Source organism: Labrus bergylta, chromosome 7, assembly GCF_963930695.1.
Source record: "Labrus bergylta chromosome 7, fLabBer1.1, whole genome shotgun sequence".
Classification (NCBI taxonomy): domain Eukaryota; kingdom Metazoa; phylum Chordata; class Actinopteri; order Labriformes; family Labridae; genus Labrus; species Labrus bergylta.
In genome coordinates, this window is record NC_089201.1 from 24,770,963 (window position 1) to 24,797,257 (window position 26,295).

The 26,295-nt window shown below is 37.9% G+C and overlaps 2 protein-coding genes across 4 annotated transcripts; one reads left to right on the plus strand and one right to left on the minus strand.

Annotated features, from left to right (window-relative positions):
* The first annotated feature begins 3,078 nt into the window (after positions 1–3,078).
* On the plus strand, positions 3,079–7,902 carry svip (small VCP interacting protein). Of its 2 annotated transcripts, none has more exons than XM_029282462.2 (5): positions 3,079–3,569; positions 3,838–3,888; positions 5,266–5,312; positions 5,704–5,817; positions 6,774–6,798. In XM_029282462.2, the coding sequence occupies exons 1-4, from the start codon at positions 3,507–3,509 to the stop codon at positions 5,783–5,785; spliced, it is 243 nt and encodes an 80-aa protein (XP_029138295.1). In that variant the 5' UTR covers positions 3,079–3,506; the 3' UTR covers positions 5,786–5,817; positions 6,774–6,798. The 2 variants fall into 2 exon arrangements, with proteins under 2 accessions (XP_029138295.1, XP_020514935.1); XM_020659279.3 differs by lacking the exon at positions 5,266–5,312 and adding an exon at positions 7,380–7,902 and having other exon boundaries at positions 3,085–3,569; positions 6,774–6,799.
* Positions 7,903–8,130: 228 nt separating this feature from the next.
* On the minus strand, positions 8,131–26,158 carry LOC110003644 (growth arrest-specific protein 2). Of its 2 annotated transcripts, none has more exons than XM_029282434.2 (8): positions 25,699–26,158; positions 21,796–21,965; positions 19,376–19,506; positions 15,718–15,859; positions 14,490–14,553; positions 14,163–14,361; positions 13,970–14,077; positions 8,131–9,495 (listed from the first exon to the last, which is right to left on the minus strand). In XM_029282434.2, exons 2-8 carry the CDS (start codon positions 21,938–21,940, stop codon positions 9,283–9,285), a joined length of 1,002 nt encoding a protein of 333 aa, XP_029138267.1. In that variant the 5' UTR covers positions 21,941–21,965; positions 25,699–26,158; the 3' UTR covers positions 8,131–9,282. The 2 variants fall into 2 exon arrangements, with proteins under 2 accessions (XP_029138267.1, XP_020514855.1); XM_020659199.3 differs by having other exon boundaries at positions 15,718–15,862.
* Between the last annotated feature and the right edge of the window lie 137 nt (positions 26,159–26,295).

Here is a 26,295-nt window from a genome sequence, read left to right on the forward strand (position 1 = left end):
AAAAAAAAGAAAAGCTGAGCCATGTCTCCCCTCACCCTGCATGAACAGAAGAAAAGATGAGAAAGCTTTGAATGTTGCTGACAGAAAATGTAACTTATAATATCTGTTTAGTATAGTTCTTAAGGCTGTTTTTACAAGATTAAATGATAAAAATAAGTTATTTTTAATCACTTCATAATAAAGTGTATAATGCAGAATAGCAGGGCTCCAAAACAACATAGAAACGATTATGCAGGAAAAATGTATAACTACCTGGAAAGACAAACAGTCTAACATTCAAATATTGTTGCGTAAGTGCTGCACAAGTTGCATTAAAAGTGTGTCAGTATGTTGGATTTTGTTCAAGCTGGATATTCCAGGCATAAATAGTAATTTCAATCTGTTTTCGTAATCAGCTAAAAACTCTTCACATGGAGCTTTCATTTCAAGAGAAAGTCCAACTTCAATGCGTCACTGTTCTTTAGTGTTTTTTCATTACATGGATGTTAGCTGAAAGAGCCGAAGATAGGAAGTTGACGCTATACAAATAAAAATTGATTGATTGATTGATTGATTGATGGATAGGAAAACTAATATTTCACATTGGTCACAATAAAGTTGTTTTTACAATTGTCCACCGGGCTCCCTTCTTTTAAAGACACTTTATTTGGCTTTTATGTTTATGTTTGCAAAGTGTTCCCAAAAAAACATTAAGTGGCTTTAACCAGCATCACATGTTTAATGATTTTATTTTGGTAAACACGTTGCCCAGCTTCCACCACATCAGAAATGACCCCGAGTCCCTGTCAGAGTCTCTGCACACCACTGAACATTATCCACATGGCTCCACACAGATGAAAACACTCTGTTTATTAACCACTGGGACAAAGTCTTTTTTTCTGCTTCCTTTTTGCCATTTTCATTTTATCCTGGGGCAGTGATGATTTAGAAGAGCTAATAAAAGCGGCAGCACTCATGCATGAAAGAGGTCATTAAACTGAATGACGCTGGACATGTTTTGTTGGATTTCCCTCGAAATCAGTCACGCTTGCCTTTTTATTTCCTGTTGTACAAACATGTAATTGATCAAATAAACAGCAAAAAAAACAAAACATTTTAATCTTCATTCCACTTTGATCCCTTAAATTAACCAATCTAGCATGTCTCATTAAATAAAAAAAAACATGAAGTGTTCTTTAAAGACTATCATTGACTAATGTCGTTTCATTAACTTGCATGCTCATTCATAAATTCAATAACCCCCCCATGAATAAATTAATCTTTAGGATCAGTTTTCATGTAGTAGATTAACAATGTCTTTTATTCTGGACACTTATGCTATAACCACTTACACATGTAGCTGTATTCATGCTATACAACTTGTATATGGACAAGTATTTGCTATAAGTGTATTTAAACTTCAAGTCTTGAGAACATTGAGAACATACAAGATGGTTTTAAATTGTGTTGTTTAACAGAGCATTTATTACATTTTCTACAAATGTTGAAATGTTAAAACAATTGAATGTCACTCTCAATCTTTTGTTATTAATCGTAATTAGCCTACATGAATATTAAATTGAAAATAATACTGAAGAAAATGGACTGCTTAAAGGCTTATTAAAAAAAGATCAAACCATAACATAAACATGACAGAGTAAATATCAATATACACACTAATAACATATCCCCATGTAAGTTTTATTATCCTTTCCTGATCTCCCTCATGAGTGAGTTGAACCTACCTGAGGAGCTGCCCAGCGCCTGAGACATCTTTCCTTCCATTGCATCTACCTGCACCTTCGGTACGAATCCTCCATCAAGAAGTTTTCGGAGTAACAACTTGAAGAACTACAAAAGCTGTAAACACAAGCTCACGAACCTGCCATTCCCACAGTGCACTTCGCTCTGTCAAGTATTCCCGGGCGGTGCAGAGAAGACGGATGGGTGGAGTTTCAAAGTGTTGTCTCGTTAAGCGGGGTGCAACATTAAAACTCTCAGGGTATCGATTGTAGAGTATTGATTGGACGGAACGCCTGCTGTATGGAGCATCGCGCACTCCACATGTTGGTTTCTCATTAGTATACGGGACTGACAGCAGATTATTACACAGAGGAGACTGTCCAATCCCTTATAGGAGCTTTGACTTGGATCAAATAGTTTCCACTGACACAACCATGCTACCATGTGCGTTAATTACACTGGTGTGATGAAAAGGTTAATTGAAAAAGGCTTAACGCAAATCCTTTTCGTGTGGCAGTTGTTGTTTATTCTTTCTATTTCATCTGGATTGCAAAGCCTACAGTGTGGATAACAATCATTATCATAGAGGTTTTGAATATGCACTCTCTCCTACTTTTCAAAATCGCACAACAGTTTGCTTCCAGATCAATAAATGTAGGCTACAGTATGTATGGTCACATTTAGGCTACGTTTTATTTGGCCCAATGTATAATTTCAACATTTTACCATGTTTTACACCAATTACTCAGGCTTATTGTGGTTACACAGGCGTGTGAAATCCAACGCAACCACCATGTTAAAGTTGCAGATGTATTATAGTTATGAATCGTTTTGGCCACACGGTGGTGCTGTTGGACCGACTATGAATACCAGCGACGTGAAGCATCCGTCCACAAATGACACCGAGCTGCATTCACAACCCCGTCACATGGAACATACTATGAGATAGTAAAACGCAAAGTGTTAAGGTGGGTTGTACATTACATCACGGCTGCTTACAAAAACAAACAAAAAAACTTGAATAGGATTTATCATACAACTAAAATGACTTTTGGTTTTGCTTGGGGGCTACTTCTGTGAGCAGATAACTGCGTTTATGAACATTTATCAACGTATCGTCGTTGAACACACCACGATGATGCTGGCACCCAAAAGCACAAAAAAAAGAGGCTTACGGACATCGATTTCACTGTTTTCAAATCAAAATGAGACAATAAATATATATATATATTGCTATCAAGTGGCCTCTCTTTTACACTATGTGGTAGGTTAGGTCACCTGTTGGGCTTCATTTAATTTTTGAGGAGCCAGGTCGCTCCTGTTGTTTCCATAGAGCTGGTTGCTTGTTTCTCTCGCGAGATCTGGCAACACTGGTAGTCCTCGAGATTTGACCAAAACAAACTAAAGAGAGAAGATATTTGGTTAGGTGTCGGAAGTGTTACGCATATATTGACAACCTGTCGTGTAGATTAAATGATAGAGTTGCGGGGGCATAAGTTACTGAGGTTTCTCTGAAGTTTAACTGGATGTAATAGTTGTAGTTTGAAGTTATCTGTTAGCCAGAAAGCTATCGTTACCGTCAGCTAACGGTAACGTTATGCCAGGCGACCTGACAGCAGCAGCCGGGAGAAGAAGCTGCTGCTTCTGTTGCCTTAATTATCAGCCCAGCAAATCCGACTGGGTTAATTTACCACTTGGTAAGAAAGTTGGTTTATTGAGCTAATCCAAGACACCGTAAACTTTACTTCACAGTTGCGTTTATCGCCTGAATAACCACGTAAAGTATGGGGATGTGCCTGCCGTGCCTTGGTGGAGCAGCGGACGACGTTGTTGCCACTCCAGATCCTGTAAGTTAATTTACTAAAATGTGCAGCCACGTAACTAGATATTGTGGGTTTTGTGAAACTTTTAACATTTATTTAAAACATAACGCTACTCGATTTTGATCTGCAGGGCAGCAATAGGCCTTATTAGGGGCGTTGACTGTGTTTAGTAACCTCAGACATGTTCAGTATGCTCCAGGCCCCACACTGTTTACGTTTGGTGAACACGGTCTGGTTTTTTTTTTTGTTTGGTTTTTTTGTCGCTAGTTTAAAAAGTATTTCTTTGTTTCAGGATACAAGAAGGCGACAATTAGCCGAGGCCGCCGAGAAGAGACAAAAAGAGGTAAGTTACTGCTACCCTGTTTTGTCAGGGGCGAATTTATGGAAGCCCATTTCCGCCAGTTAAAAAAATAAAAATGAAAATAATAAAGTCGAAATAATGAGATAAAAAGTTGAAATTATGAGATATAAAGTCGAAATTATGAGATATAAAGTCGAAATTATGAGATATAAAGTAGAAATTATGAGATATAAAGTCATAATTATGAGATATAAAATAGAAATTATGAGATATAAAGTCATAATGAGATATAAAATCATAATAATGAGATAAAAAGTTGAAATTATGAGCTATAAAGTCATAATTATGAGATATAAAGTAGAAATTATGAGATATAAAGTCATAATTATGAGATATAAAATAGAAATTATGAGATATAAAGTCATAATGAGATATAAAATCATAATAATGAGATAAAAAGTTGAAATTATGAGATAAAAAGTTGAAATTATGAGATATAAAGTCATAATAATGAGATAAAAAGTTGAAATTATGAGCTATAAAGTCATAATAATGAGATATAAAGTCATAATAATGAGATATAAAGTCAAAATTATGAGATATAAAGTCGAAATTATGAGATAAAAAGTCAAAATTGAGATAAAAAGTTGAAATTATGAGATATAAAGTCGAAATTATGAGATAAAAAGTTGAAATTATGAGATATAAAGTCATAATAATGAGATATAAAGTCGAAATTATGAGCTATAAAGTCATAATAATGAGATATAAAGTCATAATTATGCGCTATAAAGTAGAAATTATGAGATATAAAGTCATAATAAGGAGATATAAAGTCATAATTATGCGCTATAAAGTAGAAATTATGAGATATAAAGTCATAATAATGAGATATAAAGTCGAAATTATGAGATATAAAGTCATAATAATGAGATATAAAGTCATAATTATGCGCTATAAAGTAGAAATTATGAGATATAAAGTCATAATAAGGAGATATAAAGTCAAAATTATGAGATATAAAGTCGAAATAATGAGCTATAAAGTCATAATAATGAGAAGTCAAAATAATGAGATTGAAATTATGAGACTTTATTATTTTCATTTTTATTTTTTTTTACTGGCGGAAATGGGCTTCCACACTAATATACTGTCACCACAGTTTACAAGATTACGAGATTATTTGGAACACGTATCTGAAACTAATGCATTATTTTACAAGCTAAACTAGCTATCATCTTGAAAGCAATATTTCTTATAGGATGTAGTTTGTAATGTAAGGTTATACTCTTGTTATAAAGGGATGGTCAACATGCATTAGCTTTGGCTAGGTGTAATTTAGAAAACAAAATTGCCCCCTATTAGATACACCCCATTCAAGGCACTTGACAGTGTGGTGAGTAATTTTTTATTGTACAGAAAATCCACTTGAAAACCCGTAAGAGCCATGCCAAAGTAGCATTAAGGTAAGTATACATGGACCAGAATGAAAACTCCTCCTCCTTCTGGATTTGTCTCAACTACCACATCTGTCTGCCCCAAGTCACTGTTTCCTTCATCCTGAAATCCCCTGACACGTTACCATTCACACCTTACTACTGCAGATGAGAGCTTTGAGCCCCTAACCCACAGTCACCATTCAGCTGCTTCATCCTTTATCTGAATTGCAATATTTGGGAGTTGGATGCCTTTTCCCAGTTGTGATTCAACAAACCTTTCTGCTTTTGAAAATGTTCTGATAAGTACCGGTAATTGATTATGGTTTTGAAAACATGCATGTATTTAATACCACTTAAATAACCCCTTTTTTAAAGCATTAACTGTTTAGTACTCAATCATAGTCCTCTCTTTTTTCAGACAACATACAGGGGTGTTAAAAACCCAGAAGCAGTCGAGAGGAAAAGGAAAAAGCAAGAAGAAATTGAGAAGCAGGAGATGACCACCTCTGTTTCTGGTGGCGGTGGGTTGAAGGTTAGTTTTTTTGTTTCTATAGAAGTAGTGTGATTTGGGGGAGTAATTACTGTATAGCATCATTAATGGTTTTAATGAAAGAGATTTTCCAACATTAATATACAAGATGAGCTGGTTACGACTACGCCTCCTTCTACACTAATGCTAGTTCTCCAAACTGAGCCTTAAACCAATCAGCATCATGTTGTCAGATCTGAATCAATACATTCATTAGTAAATAAAAAATATTAGTTTCCTGACTGAGAGTACACATACCTTAAAGTTACACTTACAGTTTACAGATTTGTCTATTTTTAGGTCATGTTCATCCACTGATCCCCAGTCATAGCCGTGCATTTTGTGACTCTTTAATCGAGGGGGATTTGTGGGGACTTTTATTCTTGATTATGGTGGACAACATCATATTATTAATGTATGTATGTTTACTGTCAATTAGTCATTATCTATCCATGTCATGCAGTTAATTGGTGGCAGGCCTTGTAGCCACTTCCTATTTAAGATGTTAATAGACTTTCAAAGCACTTCTAGTCTTGTGACCACTCGAAGCACTTTAACACCACATGTCACGTTCACACCACATTCACACACTGATGGCAGAAGCTGCTACATAACGTGCCCAACAGTCATACTCATTCACACGGCGCTGTGCAGAAGTTTGGGTTCAGTGTTTGTCTTAAGGACACATAGAGGTATCAGAAGTGTGACGTTGCAAACAAATGTATGTTTGAAAGTTAGATGGTGTAAGGGAGTCTACACTTTATTCTTTTGAAATAGCTGTGTGAGGTATCTTTCTGTTAAGATATTTTAAAAAGGGTTTCTCTGATGTGAACTAAAATTGTAATATTGTACATGTACATCCAAAAATATTACAATGTTAAATTGTTCATCCACAGCAGGCATTCTGTCCTAAAGACTGCAGATTGTTCTGATGGTTTTTTTCCCTCTCTTCTTCATAGTGGCAGGTGGGCTGAAAATGGAGATGGTAAAAGCTGAAGTCTTGACTCTGAAGTACAAAACAACATGAAGTATTGCTGCAAGATGACCTGAGAGATGTTTGATCTGCTGTTCACATTTGATTTTATTTCATTTCTTTGACGATTTAATGATGTTATGACGGTTGTCATGTTTCATGCCGAACAATCTGAAGTGATTACAGACAGTAGGCCTACAGCAGGGCACTCCCACTCGTTGCCAAGTTACACAATGGGTTTTGAACCTTAGGACAAGTCAGGGATGACACAGAAACATTCAAACAAACACACTTCCTACTGTATGATTTGAATTGGGTTAAGATAAAACAGTCTTACGGCGACTAAGACTATGTAACATGAATTTTATTATTATAAAGTCCTGTGAGTGATATCCTCATTTAAACTAAGCTTTTCTCAACACTAACATATTGTCACCACATTTGATAACAATATCCACAGTCTGTTATGCATACAACACATTTCACATTCACACACAGTTTATGTTTACAAAGAACCTAAAGTGGGTTTACTGTAGGATTAGTTCACAGTAATAAGCAGCCTTTTGACTTTTTATTCTTCCACATTGTTTAGGCCCTGATTGTTGGCAACACAGAGACCGGTGCAAACAGGATATCATTGACCTTGTGCACCTGGACTTTGCACTTTGGACTGCTCTTTGTCTTTGCCGCTTTAAAAGGTCCTTATTATTATTTTTCTGCACAATTTGAGTTTGTTGCAATGTTTGCAAAACACATACTCAAGCCTGCTTAATTTAAATAAGTTATGAAATGTGTTTATGAGATGCCATATGACAAACAGAAGCTGTTGTTAGAGATCTATTTGCACTGTTTGTCAGCATTTGGAGGACAGCAACTATGTCTGCTCACACTCGGATGTAACAGGAGTTTTATGTAAAACACAATGGAAACAGAAAGAGAGAAAAAAAAAAGGAGGAGAATAAGTAAAGTTTGTACTGCATATGTAGTGAAGTAGATTAAATGAGTGTGTTTCTACAGCCTTCACTTGATCCTTAATGCTTCCGGTGCTTTAAACATTTTGTAAAAACTGAAAATTCAGCCAATGTTATTTACTACAATAAATCACATTTCTGCTACTCTTGTTTGGCTTTTATGAAAACATCTGCTACATCTTAGAAACGAGTCAAGACCAGATGGGATGTTTGTTTAGATAATCAGTAGGACATGAGATATACTGTTCCATGTTAATTTCTGATCTGTGCGGCTAAATATTTCAAATATTTTTCAGTCTTGCATAGATGAAAAAAGTTTTAATCTCAAAGCTCACACATTTTCAAAGTTATGAAAAAACTATTTCAAGTAGCTAAGTTGAAAGATTTGACAATTTATTGAAAACTTACATCTTGAACAGACATTGCACTCATGTACATCACAAACAATTCTTTGGGTTACTCTGCATAGACAATGACAAATTGTGAGAAACCAATTATCGGACTAATAGTATTTATGAAGCTGCAATGATCTCAATCTCTAAAGGTCAGTACCATACAACATAATCACAGAGCGATATATGAATCTCATGTTAATATGAAGCATAAATCAATGTGTTTATGTACATACTGCATCTTGGACAGGTGATCATCTACAGTATGTTACTAAAATAAAAATTGTATAAAACAGACACCATCCTATCTGCAAAATTACTAAAAAAAAAAGTTATAGTACAATTTTAATTGCATAGAATGGTTATCAAACATGAATACAATCTTCATTTTCTCAGCCCAATAAAGAACACATGACATAAAGTCCATTCTCTTTACGACACATTTTTGGTTTCTTAGATTTGGCAGTGATCCAAGAATGATGTTTCTGTTGAAATTGCTTTGACTTAGTGCGATGCTAACGAGAGCCATCCATTTAATAAAGATATGAAGTTTACCAATGTGAGACCAAACAGGAAAATAAAAACAATGGGGCAAGACAATGCTATAGCCAAAAATGTCAACTAGCTTGACACACATTTTCCAAAGAAAACCTACTCCGATAAGTTCCAGAAAAGTTCATTTTCTAATATGTCCGATACGATCTGTTAATGCCGGCCCGATCGACAACTTGAATGGAGTATTTGGAATAAATCAAGGAGAGGACCTACTAAAAGTGATATATTGCTTAAAATACAAGTAGTGACTGAAAAAAAGTCAAGAAAATGTACAGCTTTACTGTACATCTTTTACCCACTTAACACATTATACAGTAGGCATATTTCAAAGCTGTTTACAGATGTATAAAACTTCATAAAATACAACTTATGGGCATACTAGTGTGATTCCGCACTCAAACACGTGACAGAATTGACTCTTTCTCTGCTTTTCATAATCGCTCTTGCACCTGTAGCTATAATATGATATGTTGAACAACAGGGTTTTGTTTTGTAGCTACATCCATTTGGTAGTACACAATGGCAAGAAGTCCTCCTCTGTGTCCTTTTATCACTGGCACCGTGCAGTCTCTTGTCTTCACTTTTTGCTGCGGTAGTGTGCTGCCACTACCAGGTAGCTGTCAGGGGTGAGGTCTTTAATATTGGGGGACTTGCTGCTGCTCACAGGGGAAGTCTTGCCCTCCACTCGGGAGATTTGGAGCATGCGGCACGGGTCGTGTTTCAGCAGGTAGCTCTCAAAGGTCTCCCAGCCTCCACCTACACGCACCATCACATGCTTGTTGTGCAGCATCTGCAGAGAGAAACAGGATTATAGTGTCACTTCTGATGTCTCTGTGTCAACATAGGAGCTTTAAATGGTTCATTTTGAGCCCAACTTTCTATAGGACTATTGTAATTTCCCTGATTAAAGCTTTCTTTCTCAGGCAGTAGTCGGATGAACAGTTTAATTTGGCTTTGATGTATGAGCAGATTGATGAACTGGTTGATGTCCCTGGAGAGGATCTATCTCTAATCAGACTAATGTAGGGTTGTAGAAGCTGGGGCCAAACACAGAATTATTGATTCATCTCACTCTTTGACTTTTGGAATGACATACCAAACAAGAGTCTACATACATGCAGGTGGCTGTGTGAGCACAGCAATGCTTTGAGCTAATTGTTAATATCAGGGTGTTAGCACATTTATAGTCTGGGTGCTAAGAAGCTAACGTTAACCAGGTGTTATGTTATGAGCATTATGCTAATAAGTGAATGCTGATGTGATTTTTCAGGTCAAAATATTTGACGCTTAAATTTTGTCCTGGCCATTGCACTACATTCAAAGCACTTTGTGATGTCGCTTTTTAGCCTAAAGAGAACATGAATGTCAGAACTTAGTTCCATAGAAATTCAAGATATTTCACTGACTAAATGAAACGTCTGACCTGCTGGTTTTTTAAGCTAAGAGAGAAGTCAGAGGGTCATCATAACGATTCGTCCTCTGAGCACCAAGACACTCTGTTCTAAAGGTTGCAATCCATCAAATATTTAACAAGATTTCACAACAATAAGAAAACAATAATGTCAAGCTGCTGCTGGTGCTTCGGTAAAAGTCAGAAAGTCATTCAGGTGCACCCTCTTTGGACCTTGTCAGCCTGTACAAAATTTCATGACAGTCCATCATATAGTTTTTTTTAGATATTTTAATTTGGACCAAGATGGTAAATGCACTGGTCTATTTACCGGCCAACACTCTGACACTGACATGTCTTGATTAGGTTGCTAGCATTGCTATAACATTCAGTATTATTCGCAATTTAATCCTTAAACTTACACCATACATTCTGCTTACCCAAGGCATTTTACACAGTGTTTATTCATTGTTCAATGTGCTGTTTTTGCTTCAAAAGGACGCCACCTGCAGCATCAGAGCACATTCTCAAGGTTGGGTACCATGGCAACATTGGCCATTAGAAAAGGGAGATGGAGAAAAAAAGCTGTTGTGTATTGGAAGCTCAAGACATTCGTATATCTAGGAGTGAGCACATAGAGCATGTCTGCCTCATAAAGGAGTGTCATCACAACCCAGGCTCCATTAACACATCATTACACCTCAACTAAAGCGAACCGTTTGAAGAAGTCAGAAGAAATATCAAATAAAAACGTTGTTAGAGGATATATCTGTCTTTAAAAACACAAACAGTAGAAGGATGTTTCTGACAAATACCAAACTAAATAGCTTGATAAAAAGGCTATCTCATGAGATTGTCACCTTACTCTGGGCCATTATGAGGCTTTCTGCCCCCCAGCTGCCAAACATGCAACATTTATAAGCCTCTTACAAGAATCAATCAAAGGGGGCACCAGTGGGGCAATGCGTCCAATCACCAGCTCCAGGCCTTCAGGCTTGGTAACTGTGGGTTTAATGGACCTGTGTGATGCCGACAGGTTTCAATCACGCTGCTTTGGGACAAGACCCTTGCTGGGGCCCATTCTTCCTCCTCTACAGCCCAGAGAAGAACGGATGCCCGGGGGTGAGCTCGGACAGCACTTCCCACAAACACCGCAATGTTACTTTGCCCCCTTGTTGAGGCTACAACCACCTCATTTATTGCAGGAGCTGAGAAGGTCAGTCTCTCAGGCTGTAGAGAAAATTATTGTGGGCCAGACTATACTCTGTTGTCATGTGCAGACACAGATTTGCTGTTACTGCATTCATGCCTTTTCACAGCTGCTGGGGGGCAAAACCATCCCAGGAATTTTAATTAAAGCATCTTGACTGTGGAGAGAGCTGGCTGAGAGACAGAGGAATAGAGGTTTCATATGATCATATGATATTTCTCACTTTCAGTAACTGGAGCTGGTAAAAGAGTACTTTCAAAACTGGTAATTCTGTCCACTTTGTATGTACAACAGATAGTGTATGTCTTCATTCCATTTTTTTTTTTTTTATGAGGTTTCCTGTTTTATTTCTGCATGAAATGGATTTCTGTTTCATTCCAAGCCTTTTTAATCATTGTATTTTCAGTCTCTCTGAGTATGCTGTTATTTCATTTACAGGCAACAATACTGGGTACACAACCCCTAATAAGAATATGGTGCATTTTACGACTGATGGAGAAAAAAAAAAGACAAAAGAAGAGTAGTATCTTTTACCAAAAGCAGAGTCTTAGCCTTAACATGGTCTCTTCGGCATTTTTTGTTTGTATGTTTCACAAGATTGCGACTGAGAGCCATAACAGGACTATACATGTCCAGAGAAGGATACACAATGAGTGTTTTAGACAAAAAAGTGAATAAAATAAATAACAAAAAACACAGAAAAACAATGAATGTTCCTTCATTTCACTGTGTAAACAAAATCTGGCCTCAGTGGCTTGAATAAGTAGTAGTAGTACTAATCTATTTAGCACTTCCTTTTCCCAGTGTGATAGGAATACAAACAGTTTGAATTGAATGTAAAGAAAAAAACCTGTCCCTATAAGGTAAATCTCCATTATTGCATCTATCCTTTCAAGGACATTTTGTAATTTGTATTGGTAAAATAATAAAGTGTACTTCACTTGATATGTAAGGCAGTGTAGACCATATGTTGTTAAATAGATTGCATCACATCAACACTGTGAGCCACTTGTCCTTGGTTGCTCAGCAACACCTTGAATACCGAAGCCTTCAGTCTTTAAAAATGCAGAGTGATGATAAATATTAAGGAAAACAGAGAATGTTGTTTTTTAACAGGAAATTGAGGCATTTTGTCCTTACTTAAATCCAAAGATCATTTTGCACATCCAGACCTTCCAGCGACTGAGATTTGACTTGGTTCAGATTTGATATGAGTAGTTGCAGTATAATTAGCTGACAGCAGAGGACATCCAAGAGTTGATTGTCTTTACATCCTGAGCATACAAGCGGCCTGAAACACATTCTTAGAGGTCTTCATCCTAGTTATGGGTTGCCAAGGAACCAGATCCCAGGTGGAACAATGCTTCTTCTCTAATCTGAGTTAGCCTCCTTTTATTTTTTCTCTAGTACACTTTGTCCTGCCGCTCAGGCATAGCCAATAACGTTTCCTCGACTATTAAACTCATTGTGATGGTGAGATGTAATGAATACAACCAGCAGAATTGGGGGATACAGCTGAGTGAAATATTTTCCTAGTAATAACTTTGTCATCAGACCATATGGAAATGTGTGGGAGTGATTTCATTTTATAGCCTGCGAGCCACATTGTGTTTGGCTGCAGACAGACATTGTCAGAATACCATCACCAGTAAATGAGAGCTCACAGCAAAGGGGGGCTCTCCACACACAATGAGTTACTTTCATCCCAAAGCCAAACCCAAGTATCAACACAGCGCCATATGCTGAGGGAGCAGAGGGGTTTTTATTGCAATGTGAGATGGTATTGTTTTCACCCCCAAAATGATTAATTAATAGAAAATATGTGAAATAGATCAGCAAAACTATAAAAGCTGTGTCATTTTGTGAGATTTTCTCTGCCTGTCTGTCATCCTGTTGTAAAACAGTAACCCAATGATTTGGTTTACTGTAAGCCTATACCTCACTATAAGTCAGGGGGAAAATATTACACTTTTTATCAAACTACATTTATCCAGCCTTTGCAAAAACGAATTTCTTTGCAGCACATGCCTGTTAGTTTCATTGTTTTTGATCCTATTCTAATAATGTCATGCAAAGCTAGCTAACAGTGGATGAAGTACAGTATCGCAGGAAGTTTGAACATCTTCAAAGAAGCTCAACATCACAAGTAAAAGTCTTCCTAAAAAACATTCAAGTATATTTAGCTAAATGTACTAAAAGTTGAACATAAAAGTGCTCATAGGGCGGGTCCATTTCTGTTTTTAATCACCAGTTATATAACTGTCAATGTAATAAATCATATGATATAGGTTGCTTTAAATAGTTAGGTCATACTAGCATCAAACTGAGGTATTAAAATGAGTAAAATACCCTGAATCAACCTAAAAAATAAAGCAGTAGATATATTTAAGTGCACCTGAGCTTCCCTCAGTAATAAAAGACTGCTAACATGTCACTCACTATGTCTCTGTCTCTGTGTTTTGCCTTTTTTTATATTTTATTGTGAAGCACTTTGTGACGTCTCTTCTTGAAAGGCGCTTTATAAATTAATTTTAACCACTCATTCAATAGTCTAAAACTCACATACTTTCCAAATAAAGAGCTGAATATTTTTTCACCACTATTTCACACCACTTATACTTAAAAAAGCCAGCTTTTAATCTAACATGGTTGTAAGAAACTCACCCGAATAAAAAGCATCTTCTCTCCAACACGGTATCGACCCTGTGAATGTCTCTCCACACAGAATTTATTTGGACATCTGCACGGGGGGTCTTCAGCAATGTGTCTTACCTGCAAAACAAAGAGAAACATATTACAAGATGTTTTTCACCCAAATATCAGAAGCAAAACCAGAGGTAAACGTCTGCTAGCTTACAGCATCATCCAGCAGCTTCCCTGTACTTTTCTTGCTACAGCTGACTTTGGTCGGAGTCGGAGACGGAGAAGGAGATGAGGAGGGGGAAGGCGAGAGCGGCTGAACTGGGGATACAGGTGATGGGGGTGGTGGAGGACCTTTTTCCTCTTGTTCAATCTCTTTCTCCAGTTGTATAAGTCCAGGAGGCTCCACATTGTACCTGGACCAAGGAAACAAAAATACTGTTATTCTGAAAGTGCAGAATTAAGAGATTGTATTAAAAATAGTTTACAAGTAGTCCTGGATTAACTGAAATATGAAAAGCCAAATGTAAAAGTAACTTTATACCTTGTAGATATCCTTCCCAACTCCAACAGACAGAGACACACTTCTCGTGGCTGCTTATGAAGAACTACAGGAAGAGATCAAGATTTAGCATTTGGTATTTACAGTATATGTATGGTATCTGAAAGACGGCGATGAGTGGCTGTGTGACTGTGAGAGGACCATAAAAATGAGTAAACAAACTACATGCATTCAAATTCACAAGTTCTCGCCTATGCAAAACAAATGGAAATGTGAACGGTTCAGTGTGGAAATGTACATGTGAGGTTTAAGTTGCTCAATCTAACCTCATCCGAAATGTGACGAGGCAGCGAGAGAGGGTGTAAGAAACATGTGACACAGCACGCCATGCATTAAAGACAAAATATCCACTGCACGATAGCAAACCTGCTGCTCTTACACCTATTGATGAACTGATAAATCCACCCAGAAAAAAAACAAAACAAAAGAGGAAAGAGAAAGAAAAAAGAAGACAAGTGTCAGCTGTTACTGCATTTTACAAAAAAGATATTGAGGTACGGCACTGCATGCAGTGTTTAAATGTTGCTGTGTGTGTAATGCTGCTTTCAGAAATGATTTGCATACCGGTAGTTTACATTACATAGCAATGGTTAACCAAGCTCCATTTAGAAATGACAGGAATGCATAAATATTTTACATTCTACATATTTCTGTCCTTGGCAGTGTCACATACTGTTTGCCTGACTGTTAGGATCATATCTGAGTCCACATTTCAGACATACTGTCGATAACAAATGGAGTGTGCTGAGGAGGAAGAGAGCTAAATGTACTTTCTCTGGGCTGGGGAAAACATTTGCATAGTGTTGGCCTACTTTCTCACTTACACATCCTTCTTTCTGCACTCCCTTTGTGTTACTACAGACATTTTGTGCATGAGCGCAGTATATGAAGATGCCCATTGCCTAATGTCACGCTGAGCTGCTGTACACCACAGTGCTACCTGCTGCAGACTGCTGCCTTGTGAGCTTTTTGCAGATGTCAAATAAGCTGGCTAAACCCTGGTGATATTAGTCCTCTGAGGGGAGGGGAGGGGAGGGGGTAGCAGTCCAACCTGCGTGACACTCTACCTGCACGATAATGCCATTCACAGGTGATAGAAATCTGAGCCTTAGGTGACAAAATCTTACTGTGCTGCGGTTATTTATAGACCTCCCTTTCCGTCTGTATATTTTAGCTTTTCATGTATCACATAAAAAGAGATAACTCTCACCTAAATCCTCTGACTCAAAGAGACATGTCTCCCCAACTCCAACCTTACGACACCAGGACAGGAAGTTGGCTGTGTTGTCCCGAGCAAAAAAGGAGCCGGAGGGAGCGCTCTGGCGACATGGTATCCTCTGATGGGGAATATTCTGCTGGAGACATAGAGAGGGGAGATCTTCATGTAGACGACACAATACTTTACCTACATTTAAGAACGTCCCTTACTTTCTTTCCAGAATAGAACTAAAAAAATAATATTAAAGACTTTCAGTAAGTATCAGACAAAGACAAAACAAACATCCACCACGGCGACTTGTACAGCCCTACTCCCTGAATTCCCATCAAAACACAGAGCCACACATTTTTGATCTACACTGATTTCTCCTCCATCTGCCCGAAGCTCTGGTTTCAGCTCAGGATCAAGGACCTTCTCCGCACAGATCAATATTGGAGATGGCGGGTTAGGCTACTTTACCAGGCCTCCTATGATTGGGGATCAAATTACACACTTCTGGGATTCATCCCCCACGCAGTCGGTTTGGGGAGATTTATGTGCCTTGCTGTGGTTTTATGCAGGATATTTGCGTCTGTGCTATGAGAAAGGTGCAATGAGCTCATGCTGAAGGCATGTGGGCTTATGTGGGTATTTTTCTTTTCTTTCCAGGCTCTCTCTCTTTGACTTTTCTTTCTGTGATCCTTTCTGTTATTCAGGCTACTTGGCATTCAGAGATAATGACCGCTACATTGCCAGCGTCGTTTGATTAAAAAGTAAGAATGACATGTTAATATTTCTGCGGTGGCTTGCTGATTATATGGGGCCTTTTCATATCTCAGAAGAGTGCATAGAAGCCTCCTTTATGAATACATCAAAGAGATGTTTACCATTCCAGGGGCAAAGAAGGACTTAAAGGGCATAAAAGTCACACTATTTTCTTTCTTAGGAAGATTCTAAACGTCAATACTTATGTAGACCTGCAGAATAAAGTTAGGAAATCCGACTAAGTACTAATGTACATTACATTTTAGCACACTGGAAATTATGCTTGTTGGCTTTCTAGCGGGAAGTTACATGCTAATTAGCAGAAAGTTAGTCTAGCTTATCAAAAACAAGGGAGAAACATGATATCACATCTCTGTCCATACATTGTAAAATCCACCTAGAAAGACCTGTAGAGCTTTGGGAGGGTGATGGATCAGATGGGTGGTTTAACCTCCAATTTATCTAATCCTAGACACAGTTGACGTAAAAAACAGCCCATTGTTTTTTGTACCACCTTAGTCTTGTACAGATTTATATAAAAAAAGAAGATACATCATGTATGAGTGAATTTTAGAGGCACTGTGGACAGACTTTACAATTGGACAGAGCTGGTTTCTCATTCTTGTGTTAAGTTAGGCTAACAGTGCTTGCTAGCTGACGCACCACATTTAGTGGACAAATAAATCTATTTTTCAATATGTTAAGCTTGCAAAAGTCCTGGTATGGCAACAAATGATAGCAGTTCATGAGTTGGTTGTATGGAACTAGGCACATGGCAGTTTTAAGCACAGGAAGTAACATCATCTAAATTAATTTGAAGCTGATATTGACTGAGCTAAATACGTGGGAAGATGTGCGTTAGACAGCATCTACAAAGGGATTTATCTCTGCATGGAATCACTTAGTCCAACCTCAAGTGCCACACGGACTTATAACAGGACTTCAAAGAAGATATTAGTTCTCTTTAAAGAGGTCTAGGATAACACAAAAACAATTACAGCTCAGAGGACAATGATAAGCTCCTGAAGCCACTTTCTAAACATGAATTATAGACTTATAATGATAAAAGATGATGTACACTGTATCATACAGGGAGAACATTATACTGTAAGCACTTAACATGAGCTTTAAGTAGACATTATAGCAATAAATTGCTTTGACAAAATGATAATGCAGCTTTGTTTGATTTTAAAGCCTCCAGCTCAAGATAAACTACGATCGTTTTTCTTCTTCTTTGGCTCCTATCTGTCTCACGACTCCTCTGCTCTTCACCATCAATAGGCTCCTCTATTTCAGTGTCCCACAGCCACTGACCTCAAGTTTTCCTCACATCTGTGCAGCCACACTCACACTGAGATCAGGAGACCCGCCGTCATCACCACAGTGATGCCTCCATGCAACAATCAACAACTTGCTTAAGACAAAGCCAACTTAAGAGTGGCTCTCTCTTCCCATATGGACAGGAACACCCCCGGCCTCATCGTGTTTCCTGCTGTTAGAAACATGTCAGCCCACTTCACACAATGTGAAAAAAGGAACAGATCATTCATAATAAAATGTTTGTAGGATAATTAATCTGTCTTACAGCTATATCTTAATATAAATATTTATCACAATTTATTTTTGACCAGATTTGCCATTCTATTGTACAGGACTGCTGTCAAACAAACTTTTGTTGTATTCTAGCAGACAATGACAATAAACTGCCTATCTATCTTTTTCAGTTCTATAGACTCCAGAGATTTATATCTTAATTTTTTACCCTTTATAAATACATATATCATGTCTGAAGGCAAATTGTCTGGTCTAGACGATGCTTATTTTCTCAATATGGCATCTCCTTGGACTTTAAGAAAGAAAGGTGAATTTGTGGAAAAAACATTAAAATATGTGTTTTTTTGATTTAGTAGGAAGAAGAGGAGGAAATCAAACTTTGTTGTGGTAGGTCTGATGCTGTCACAATCTAAATATTTGCATCCCAGTCAGTGTGTAGGAGAACCGACCCTGTTAAATACTGTACACTATAGCACATATTGCTTATTTAAAAGACAAAGAACAATGTGCAGGGTTACCCTTTAATGTAGAAAAAAATCAGGACTCAAAAATCAAATCATTAAGCCTTCACTCAAAGCTCACATGGGTTTAACTTTTTCCATAGTCCTGCCAATTCTCTCAGGAGACGTGGGGCCCCATCAGCTAATGTGTCCTAACCAAGCTTATATTTTCTTTTTACTTTGCCTTTTTTTTCCTTTCTTTTTTTGCCCTCTTAAGCCTAAAGCTCCCAACCCCCATCTTCCATCCTTCTCTTTGTGCACACGTTTCTGAAATTGTAGAGCTACTTGTAAAATGGGATTCATGGTCCATGCTAAACTGACTAAACAATCAACAAGTAAAATCCAGGACAGGTTGGATAATATATTGAGTTTTCAGTGTCTCTCTATTCCTTTGAGACTGGAGGTCTTTTTATTGATCCTATTGATGGAAATCGAATGAGGATATAGCTGTTTCCTGTAAGAATCAATATAACTTTTGATTCCAAGCACTCTGGTACCAAGACTGTAAAAAACAAGGATTTGAATGGATAATCTATACGGCATTCAGAAAAACTAATATCAAACAGGGATTTAGGTTAAAATATGTTGCTTATCATACCTGGATTTAATATTCTTTATTTAAATCTAAGGGGAGAATAGTTTAAAAAGATAAAAAGAATATGGATGTCTGTCAAAAAGATCTTAACAATTGCCAAAATGATGGCGCTCATCTGAATGTCAATCATCTATCAAATCATGTAAACTCAAAGTTGATCCAGGAACACTTTGAGCCAAGGTGTGGCTTCCTCGTTATTGTTTTAACTGTAACTGTTATCGTGCCAGATTGTTGTTATCCTCAGGTTTTTCTGTACCTTGCTGTTTCCACGTGAAAGCAAGGCTCCGTTACTCTGTCTGAACTTCTCCTGCAGTGTCTCAGCCAGCTGGCACAACAGGAAGCCGTTGTCCAAGCGATCCATGAAGCTCTCTGCGGTGATTTCCAGATCTTACCAAGGGACACATAAAGAAAGCGGAGTCAAGCCATAAATCCAACATAAAAATGCTCATTTTAGAATATATATATACTGTAAGAGGATATAAAATTCAATTTCCAGATGCAATGTTATTGACTTTCAGAGACTGCTTGGCTGATTGAGCTTGGCTCTGTGCTGCTGGGTTTAAGCAGTGCTACAGAATCCAAATGTGCAAATATTACAACAGGAATTTTTGGGAAACTTAGGGGGTTTTTTGGTAGTGTACCATAGGGTGGCATAGACAGGTTAACGTGAAAAGGGGGCGTCAGACTGTGCACAATAAAGCCTCATTATCCTGCACAGTTGCTGAAATAGATTAGTGATCAACATGTGGTGTCCAGTTGACTGACTTCCAGACGACCATTCCTTCTCAGTTAGATCATCGCGAAAGAGGAGGTGGTGGCAGGGGGGTGTCTGTGGAAAGAACCCGGGGAGATTTTTTTTAAACCCCTTCTCTACATCTTATAGGAGGAGGGGTCTGGGGGATTTGACGTTTAATGAGTTCCAAATGTTGCAATTGAGCCCAGAAAAGAGAGATTGAAATCTTGAGAAATAGTAAGTGAGCTCCCGTCTTATATTCTCAAACTCTCTCTCGCTCAATGAAGATTTAAACTTCCCTCGGGGCTTTCAGAGAAACATCAAAACTCTGATACTGAGTCCTATAAATTGCTCACAACAACAACAACATGACTCATCATCAGCACGACCAAGAATCCATCTCCCACACGATCATCGATACACCGCATTGCTCCTCCCACCTGGATGTGTAAGAATGTCATCGCCTTCTTTCTTTTGAACACACAAGAACATGGTCAAACAAATGTCCTGATTCTGTGTATTCACTGGAAACACATGGATGCTCCCGAAACACGCGTCCAAAGTTGTATTTGTTCTTGCTTTCCTAGCTTTCCAGATCAGCTGGTTGTGATGCAAACACACACAGTCCAGTTGTTTTCAGTCGGTAGCACAGGAGGAAGACATTGACAAGAATTGTACTGGCTTCCAATAAATTAGAGAAATGATTGTTGCACTGAATGCAATCTGCAGGGGTCCTGTGGAATAATAATACTAAATATACACAATCCAGTTACACGTAATTTGAACGCATGCTCAGAATTAAAACCATAAGTAGATTGCTTTCCTCTGAAAGACTTAACAGACTTTAACAAAAAAGTGTTAACTAACATTTTGCCTCCAGTAATCCAGGGAACAATTACTTGATTATCAAATTAAAACCTAATCTACTGGAGGAATCTGGAGAATTTGTGTTTTGCTATAAAGAATATTAATTTCTAGTCAGTGGTGCTAAAGCTAAAAAGAAAAGTTGAAAGGCTTTTTAAGGAATAAAACCAAAACTTTAACTTATTTATTACTAATAACTGTTTGAGTAAGCAAATCTACTTTCACCCCATGATAAACCATATGTTGGCATAATGTTCTAATCTAATGTTCTTCATACATCCAATTAAATCTAAGTGTTTCATGTCAAATCAGATCTTCAGAGTGCGTCATACATTTGTTTAGTGGCTGCACCGAACCACTGTATGAACACTACACGGGGTCATTTATTAGGTAATAGAAACCTTCAGCTTCTGCTGATTTTCCCCTCTGCTGTTTATTCTCCCCCACTGGCTGTGCATTATTCGAGAACTCTTAATGACACCCATTATTCACTTAAGGTGAACCTATGGCAGAGTGTGCGACCAATGAATCTGGTTCACAAGTGCTGGGGACTTTAAAATAGATCCTAATGAGGTTTCAGATTGATTCCAGTCCCCTTGCGCAGATGTTTACATCAGCAGTACCTGTTCAATTACTGTTGAAGACTAGGACTTTTTTTGTTTTTTTAAGCTAGGCTATTTCTGGGACAATGTTTTGAATAATTCATAGCAGCACCTTGCATTTGTTGACAAAGCTGATGATATATGTGGAAAGTTAATAATGTACCACAAATCAAGATGTATCATTGCACTAAGATGAAATATAGTATTTCAAAAACCTGCATCGTGAAAATGCATTATTCTAATATGACTGTTTATGACAGACAAAATCTAACACTTAATCAAGACGTACACCCACTGTATCTTTATACAGTAAATTAAATCTATATTTTAATTGAACCTAGAGTATATTACTTAATATATTGTAATATGATGTGAAGTAATCATTAAAAGCTGTTCATGGACATGGACTGAATAAAAAGCGAATATGTATAGGAGACAAAGACAGCAGTAAATCTTCAGATGAGTCATGTTGCTTACCGAGAATATTGTTGAGCCACAGGGCGAGGTCTTCCTTCATGGGCAGCAGGCTGGCTTCATGTCTGCTGGTCAGCCACTGGTGATACTGCTGCATGTCTGTGAGGCCGGGCCCGCTGCACTGTTTGGGGCTCAGGGAGCTGCACATGGTTCCCTACTGACCTACTGACAGTCTGAGGGGGAAGAGGAGGAAGACAAGTTAAACACAAGACGACAAAGGCAAGAACACAATTTTAAGCTGCAAGACGTGAATTTTAGATGTCTGTACTGTAAATATAGATAATTATAATAGAAATCAACACAATAAAGTAAGACCAATTTAGAACAGGACATCAGATCTGCAATGAATTGTTTATATCTGACCCAAGTCACTTACTTTCACCTCTAGCATGTCTAAGTTATAGTATTTAGCATGTATTTGTACTGACATAAGTATTAATATCAATGTGTGTATAATGTTCGTCAATACTGTATATGGGTATGTTGACATTATATTTGTATTTAAATGAAGAAAATGATATACAGGTGCCAATAAAACTGAAGATGAGACGAGACGATGACAGTCTTCATTGATAACAGCTGATGTTCAGGCCAAATGTTTGCAACAGGAAGAGAAAAGGATAAAAGAGAAAGGAGATCTGAGTGCTTTTTGTCCTCCACACCAGATCCTGGTTTAGTTTACAGTCCACCTGATGACATGATCCACTGAAAGGGCAGTTTCTCTCCATCCAGAGACACTTTTAACACAGAAGGCCTTCTATTGAACAAACAGCAGAGCGGAACAAAGAGCTTCTTCAGATCCCCCTGCACTCTATGATTCAGTCCATCATACAGTTTTAATCAATCCAGTCCAGCCCACACTGAGGCGGACCTCATGTTTCAGCCTGACAGAGGAACTGCATGACATCAATATTCAGAGAAATACTCAACAGCTACTTATGAGACGACTCGCTGTACGAGCTTTAACGTGAAAATCTTTCGGTCCAGTCTCACTCCATTAGTGGATTTGTTTTCAAGACAACTGAGTAATTGACAAAACAACTGGGCACCAGATGTGCCTGAGCAGAGGATACATCACACATCAACAGCTAATATACAGAGGCTTACAGAGTGGTGGCTGTGATCTTACTTCTCTTTAAGTATATGATGCAGACACTGATAAATATGCTCAAAAGTCTTGCTCTTTCTACAAGTGAAGGTGTAAAAGCAAACATACAGAAGTGTTGTTTTAAATAATTATTATCCATTCATTTTATTATTGTTGGTATTTTTTTTTTTCATTTTAATTTTGTAATTTATTACTTGATTACCTCTATTGTGAGGTTGTGTAACAACTACATTTTGAGGTTCAAAAAATCTTATCTTATGACCCATTCTTATTTGCATTGCTAAATGTACATCTCACTTCCTGTCTGGCTGTCTGTCTGTCTGTTTGTCGGCCTTTTTCAACCTCTCTGTATCTCACTTTCTCGGCAGATGGCTGTCCACCAACGATTCTTGTTCTGCTCAAGGTTTCTGCCTGTTTACAGGACGTTTTTGCTTTTTGCTTTTTGCTTTTTGCTGTAACCAAGTGCTCATTCATGGGAGATCAATGTTAGGTCTATCTAAATATACTAACAAACAGTGCAGTCTAGATCTGCGCTTTATGTAAATTGCTAACTTTCGTTGTTGTTAAGTTCAATATAAATATGAATTGGTAAATTTAAAAAAAAGCATCAGGATGTATGACGCAAATCATGCAAAAGAATGTGTTCAAACAAGTAGGTGAAGCTGTGGGAAACAATTAGTTCATAGTCTGAGAGCGCTGAAATTTTCCTCTGAATACCGAGTGAGTGTATCACAATGTGAGGAATCTGACCTTTAAAGCTAAGTAACATTTGGAGGTCTCTGTGGAGTCTGTCTGTAACCCGATCACACTCAGGTGCAACGCTGGACATCGGGACCTTGATGTCCAACCAAGGTCGTGTTATCTTCCTAAAGACAAGAGCTCTTGGCTGTGTACTCAAACTAAACTGTGGAGCTCAGCACTCGCACACAGGTGCTACATTCCCATGTCCACTGTGGTGAAGGCTGACGGACAGAACAAGGGCACTGGGACAACTTCTGATGTCTCATAGAAAAAGTGTCAATTATTCAGGACAAGTCACTGCAAGCAAAAACATGGGCAACATGAAAACACATTTCTGTTACAAGCACATTAAAGGTTCTTAAGTATATAAAAATTGTTTTCTTATATACTTAACATCTTATATATCGCCACTGTCCGAACATCTGGACTTCCTTAAAGGTCTGAGACAATTCTGGCAACACTTCTTGGGATAAATTCACGATAAAAAGAAACACTCTAAATGAGATGAAAAAGTGATTTTCAACATGTTTTCCTGCTGGAGATATAGGTAAGCATCTGACAGTGATAAAAAATCACAATCACAACTTGTAAAGGACTGTAATCTTGATGCTGTTTCTCTAAATGTTATTCCCTTAAGTAGGATTGAAACAAAACATCAAACTTACTTGATGTTTACCTTGTTTTTCTCCATAGAAAGAGTCCCAAAGAAACAACCAGCTGTTGTTAAATATATCTGTTACCTCTCACCAGACTGTAGCCTGACCTTTGAGCTGCAGGCCAAAAACACAGCCAGCAGCATCACTCTGCTAGGCTTAATCCAGTGTTATTTTCAGAATCACACTCAGATTATGAAAGAGGGCCCGGAAGTTGAATCAGAAAAAGATAAACAGTCCAGCACCAAGATATTCAAATGTACAGGGTTATACATATTATCAGTCAGGAAAGCCTTGTGACTTCAGTGAATCCGTCATAACCTGCCACGGTCGACTGCAGATTGCTCCAGGAAAGGCATATGGATGGGAACACGATTGCTGAATCACATCAATTAACAAAAAAACAAGAGTTTCTCTGTCCTCAAAAATCGTACAGCCCCTTTCTGCCTTTCTCCTCTAAAACAGTAAGTAAGTGATCTTGAGGCAGATTTGTCCATTTAAACAAGAGAAGCCATGATTCGACTGCAACTAAGTGCTGTGTGTGTTGTGAGGCAACGTATTCAGTATCACTTTGAATCGTCAGCTGTATGTTCTGTAGTGTCCTGCAGAAAAAGTTAACTAGAATTATATCCTATAAACTTTCACAATGTCATATTACACATTACAATAAAACAGCTCCTGTGTTTATTAGTGCAACTCATGGAGTGTCTTAAATCCAGACCTGTGATCCTTCGCTGACTATGATTGACTAAAAAAAATGTAAAACCGTATCATTAACTAATGTGTCTGTTGTAGCTACCATCTGCACTTCAGAAAAACAATATGTCATGACTACTTAAAAACATATTTCAGGGCAGTGTCTGAATTTAGTGCAATTAGTTGGTTTTGCATGATGTAGCTTTGGCCTCTTAAAACACCAGGCTGCCCATTCATTTTACAACTGTAATAACACTTTAAAGCTGTCTCCTCCTGTACAACTGTCACAAATAAAAACAGCCACAACAGACATTAACCACTCTGGAAATAGGATCAAGGGAGGGCGCCTGATGAGTTTATGACTGAAATCCAGCAGAGCAGCCACTAATTAAAACCAATGCAAAGACTGAAAGGGAGAAGTATTTGCTTCTGTGTGCATATGATATGCATTGGATGATGTTTGAGAGAAACAAAAATGATGTTTGACTTTTAGACACAACTTTCAAATAGGCTTCAAAAGATAGTTTTTAAGATCACATCACCCTGGAGACACTAACTAGGGGTTAGTAAAATCACAATATGCATGCAAAAACCGAAATGCACAGATGCAGAGAGACTTAAAAATGTATTAATCTGACAATAATCTGACAGTCAAGCAGCAGAAATGTCTAACTGAGATTTAAATAAAGGTTCGTTATCTGTGCTCACCCTGAGGGTTCAGCTCGTTTGTCGTGCACTTTCCTCTCTCTCGTCCTGTTTGCTGCTGGATCCCAGTTTTCATGCTTTACAGAGCTGTGCATCGACCCACAGGTTAGTCTCCAAAACACTAAACCCGTGTGGGCTGGGGAGGTCTTTCTCAGAGCGCGTTAGCAGAAGGATCTGACCGCACACACACACATATGTACATTCACATAGCACGCTGCATGCTGATGGGAGGGAAGTTTGATCCTGCTGGCACTGCCTCCCTCCTCTCTCTGCTTTGTTTTGCCTCATTATGACATTTCTGGACCCAATTCAGCAGGTCAGCTCGAGAAATTCAATCCGTCGCCACACTTGATTTAGTGGATTTCGTTTTGTGTGCGTGTGATTGTGTGCTCATGTAATCTGATCAAGATGACAGAGCCTGACTGTATGGGATTTACAGCCATGTTTACGTTGAGTGTAAATATGAATTACCTTTTTTTTTTGTTGATGTAAGTACATTATAATCCATAAAACACGTTTTGAAGTGGCAGACAATAAAATCACAAATATGAATAATAAAAAGCTGTGTTGTTAAAATGCACGAATAAAAGTATTTTGCCC

Excerpts from the sequence above, each read along its gene's own strand:
- LOC110003644 (XM_020659199.3), bottom strand. The coding sequence starts at position 21,940 with ATGTGCAGCTCCCTGAGCCCCAAACAGTGCAGCGGGCCCGGCCTCACA. Across the intron at positions 19,507-21,795 it reads GTGGCTCAACAATATTCTCG|ATCTGGAAATCACCGCAGAG; the intron begins GTAAGCAACATG and ends TCCCTTGGTAAG. Across the intron at positions 9,496-13,969 it reads AGAAGATGCTTTTTATTCGG|ATGCTGCACAACAAGCATGT; the intron begins GTGAGTTTCTTA and ends TTCTCTCTGCAG.
- svip (XM_029282462.2), top strand. The coding sequence starts at position 3,507 with ATGGGGATGTGCCTGCCGTGCCTTGGTGGAGCAGCGGACGACGTTGTT. Across the intron at positions 3,889-5,265 it reads CCGAGAAGAGACAAAAAGAG|AAAATCCACTTGAAAACCCG; the intron begins GTAAGTTACTGC and ends TTTATTGTACAG. Across the intron at positions 5,313-5,703 it reads CATGCCAAAGTAGCATTAAG|ACAACATACAGGGGTGTTAA; the intron begins GTAAGTATACAT and ends CTCTTTTTTCAG.